The 4,004-nt window shown below is 41.7% G+C and overlaps 1 protein-coding gene across 1 annotated transcript; it reads right to left on the reverse strand.

The window, feature by feature from the left end:
• Positions 1-645: 645 nt before the first annotated feature.
• On the reverse strand, positions 646-1,896 carry kcnj16a (potassium inwardly rectifying channel subfamily J member 16a). The gene has a single exon (XM_053341607.1). It carries the CDS (start codon positions 1,894-1,896, stop codon positions 646-648), a length of 1,251 nt encoding a protein of 416 aa, XP_053197582.1.
• Between the last annotated feature and the right edge of the window lie 2,108 nt (positions 1,897-4,004).

The following is a 4,004-nucleotide window of genomic DNA, read 5'->3' on the forward strand; positions in this document are numbered from 1 at the left end:
TTTCAATAGTGACCCAAAAAAGGACACAAGTATGAAACCACTCTTGCTGCACGATCCACTTATTTGTCCATTTGTAAGCTCTGTACAACCAGGTACAACCCTGCCAAGCTTGTAAAAATAGCTTTTTTAAATACAGTATATTGGTCTAAACTACAGTAGTGGTTTACAGATTCGCTCTCACACACGTCACTCAGTAGTTACTTCCCTAATAAGTTCTCCTGACCGATGAAAGACTCGCAGGTGTATAATTAAAGCTGGTTATTTATTGTTATATCAGCCTTGTTACCAATTTGTGGTAGTACAACAAAATACACCCTGCAGCCCAAAATTATAAAAAGCCTTAACACCTCAAGTTGCAAGTATGCAAATAGGGAGATTGAGGGGCCGTTAAAATTTGTAAGGCAGTGGTCACATGACACATGGAGGCAGCAGAAGTCATCAGCAGGCTACGTTCTTGCTGGCTGAGCTTACATGCACTGTTACCTGCACAGTAAAGGATCCCTTCAATAGCCTACAAGTACTTGGATGAGCAGCTTTCAAGCCTACGAGGGTTGAGTGTTTGATAGGGAAAAAAAGCCAAATTTTGGGCCAATGTCACTTTAAACCATTTTTTTTAGCACTCTCAATATTTATTTCTGGCTGTTTTTACATTTCTTTACTCGTGAGGTCATTTGGCAAAGTCAAACTGTTTTGCTGTGTGTCAGCTTGAGATGTTGAAACAGTTGGTTCAGGTTGGCTGTCAGTAACAAATTCCACCGTCACCGTTGGAGGTTTCAGAAGTTTTTCATGGTTTTCCCGATGTGACCTTGGTGAGGGCCGTGGAGAAGATCTGGGTGAATGACGTGGGGAATGTCGAGGAGAGGGACGCAGCTGCTTCTTGTGGTCGTAATCCTCAGCGCTCACCTCGGGCACCAGGACCTTTGCAGTATGATTGAACAGGATGTAGTCCACCCTGTAGTGCCTCTTGGTGACCCTGATCATCTCCTGGAACAGCTGACCCCAGAGGATTTCAGGTGGAGTGTACGACGTGCGGGTCTGATGCAGCATGCCTGTGCAGTCATCTGTGTACGTGAACGAAACCACCAGCTCAAAGTTGGCTTTCCGCAGATCTACCAGGCTCATCTTGTACAAAGGGCTGCTGGGCTCAATCCTGTGGCAGACGGTGGTAGGTGTGACGAGGATGATGTCCTTCTGCTGGATGGCCAGGTCTTCATAGGTCACGTCCATTTTCCCTGTGGCGTGCACGGTGGTACGGACTATCTGGGCGCAAGCTGTCCCCTCCACCAGGTGGTGCCTGCGGAAGTCACCGACTCTCCAGGAAAGACACAGGTGATCGTCACGAAGGTTGATGACGGCACAGTTACTGAAGCCCACAGTCTGCGCCCTCTTTCTAGCAGATGCCATTTTGGCGACAACAATTCCGATCACAAAGGTGTCGATGAAGCAACTGACGACGTCTTGGATGGTGACGATGATGATGGCAAGCATGCAGTTCTCAGACATTCCCCTGAAACCGTAACCAATGGTGGTTTGAGTTTCAAGAGAAAAAAGGAAAGCAGCAGTGAAGCTACGAACCTCGTACACGCAGGGGTCAATTGAGGGGTCTCTCATGTCACCATGAACGAGAGCGATGACCCAGTAGAGGATCCCGAAGAAGAGCCAGGACAGGATGTAGGATAGGGCAAAGATCAGGAACATCACCCTCCATCTGATCTCCACCAAAGTGGTGAAGATGTCAGTCACAAAGAGCAACCACTCCTCGGGAACATGGCGGAATACAACGTTACAGTGTCCTTCTTTACGCACATATCGGTTTTTCTTTGGTAGATGTCCATTCTCGGTCTTCACAGCTGTGATGTCATCAGTGGGGCTTACAGATGTATATTGTTTATGCATCTTGCAGAGTCTGTAGGGAAGACAAACAATGTTTAGCGATTTTATTCATCAGTGTGACATGTTAAGTATCACACATCATCAACACACTAAAACTGAACCTTTACATTAAACGCACAAAACAAAGGTGACATTATGGTCTGCTACAGCTTCTGCTCTTGTACCAGCACTAGGGGGCAGCAGAGTTGGAAATGTTTAAATTACACACACCGTGGCCTTAAATTAACCACACTGTTTAGTCTGATAAGCGAGCATATGAATAGTCGACACTCACTTTGTATTTCAGAGGTTTGAAATTTAATATGTGTGAGTTGGCGGTACTGTGAATGTCTTTGGGTTTTGGACAAACTACTAAACATGTTAACTTGGGCTCTTGGAAATTGTGATCGACATTTCTCTCTATTTTTGGACATTATATAGACCAAACAATTGTAAAAAATAAAAATAAAAATGATAAAAAAAGAAATGAAATCAGTAACAATATCCTCTCTATTCTCAACACATTTTCTTGACCGTTTTGAAAGACCATATGTAGTTTTCAGTTTCTGGACAGCTATCTGGATCAGTGTCTAATCCTCCTTCTTTGTAATTCATTGGAATTAACTGCAATACTTTTAACCAAGGTGTAACCCCCTGACCAGAGTCCTAAATCAGCAACTTTCCAACATTTGTCAATTTGGACAGAGTAATTTGTTGTTGTCTTGTTCCACTGACCCAAAACTGAGAGAAGATCATTAGAGTAATGCAGGTCATGACAGTGGGAGCAAACAGATGACACCGCCAACAAGACCAAACAGTTGCTAAAAGCTGTCTGATCTCTGACCCACATGGGGCTGTATGAGTCCACAACAACAACAACACCACAACACAAATCTAACATGGAAATCCCGATATGTTGTTGTCGTAACTATAGAAACACAAGTTCTACATCACTCTTAAAGCAAAATTAGGGCTAAAATTGCAGATGTGATTGTCTATTGGTAGCATATGTTTAAAAATGAAAATCCACAAAGGAAAGCAAACAGTACAAATGATGTAAATCTTAATAAATGTGACAATATATGAAGATTTTGAATGAAGATTTTTGACTTTATGCTGCAACTCTGCCATATCTTTCAAAATATTCTTAAATATTCCCTGTTGTTCCGTGAGAGAAACTGGTCCACACAGCCATTCACCTAAACCAATCGTGCCCATTTTCCGACTTTTTTGTTGGAGGAAACAATTAACAGTGGAGTCTTCCATGTATCAAAAACACTGGCTGATCACAGGAAAGCTCTAACCTCTTGCTAACCTTCCTGTAACATATAATATAAAGATGTTATGAGCAGCACTGTGTTGACAATAAGAACAGTAAGACAGGACAGAAAAAGTTTTGTTATGATGCCTGTTTTTATCTTTTGTTTGTTTTTTCCATCATGGGATATCCTTATAATTTCCTTCACATGTTTTCTTTCATATTTTGTCTCCTATTTGTTTTTTTCGTCTTTGCTTTGATTGCTCTGGGATCTATTTATAAGATAGCAATCTGGGAATGTTTACCATGTATGATTCTGTTTTTCCTGCCTCTTTGTAGTGTGTCAATACATTTAATCATAATGGGGTAGTTGCCTGGAGATACAAAAACCATCGTAACAGTCCTCACTTGCGCTGCTACTTTGGCTTTTTACTTCTAAACCTACGTAATACTTAATGTGCTCCAAATACTTGTGGAAATAGCTCTACTCTTCATTTAATGCATCTCTGCCGATGGATTTTATAAAAATAATTATTTTTTGGCAGCGGTTGTAGTGGAATAAGCATATTAAAAGCCATGTTTTTATTGTTTTGTCAGTGTTTGACAGCTAAAATTATAGAAATGCGTCAACCGATGCAGGTACAGTTGACATTTTGCACTTTAATTTCGCTTTAAGTATCGGTTTAATGATGAGCGGTCTGTTGTTGTCTACCACAGTAGGATATCTTTTGCCCCAGTAACTCTGTAAACATACAATAATGTTTCCATGCAAAGGTTTGCTGTTGTCCACAGCAATGGCCTAAGACCTTTTTTTCTGGGTGGGGTCCAAAGAATTGTCAGAGGGCCAATAATGGAAGCGCCACAGGACCGAACT

The sequence above is a fragment of the Scomber japonicus genome, chromosome 20, assembly GCF_027409825.1.
Source record: "Scomber japonicus isolate fScoJap1 chromosome 20, fScoJap1.pri, whole genome shotgun sequence".
Lineage (NCBI taxonomy): Eukaryota > Metazoa > Chordata > Actinopteri > Scombriformes > Scombridae > Scomber > Scomber japonicus.

Excerpts from the sequence above, each read along its gene's own strand:
- kcnj16a (XM_053341607.1), bottom strand. The coding sequence starts at position 1,896 with ATGCATAAACAATATACATCTGTAAGCCCCACTGATGACATCACAGCT.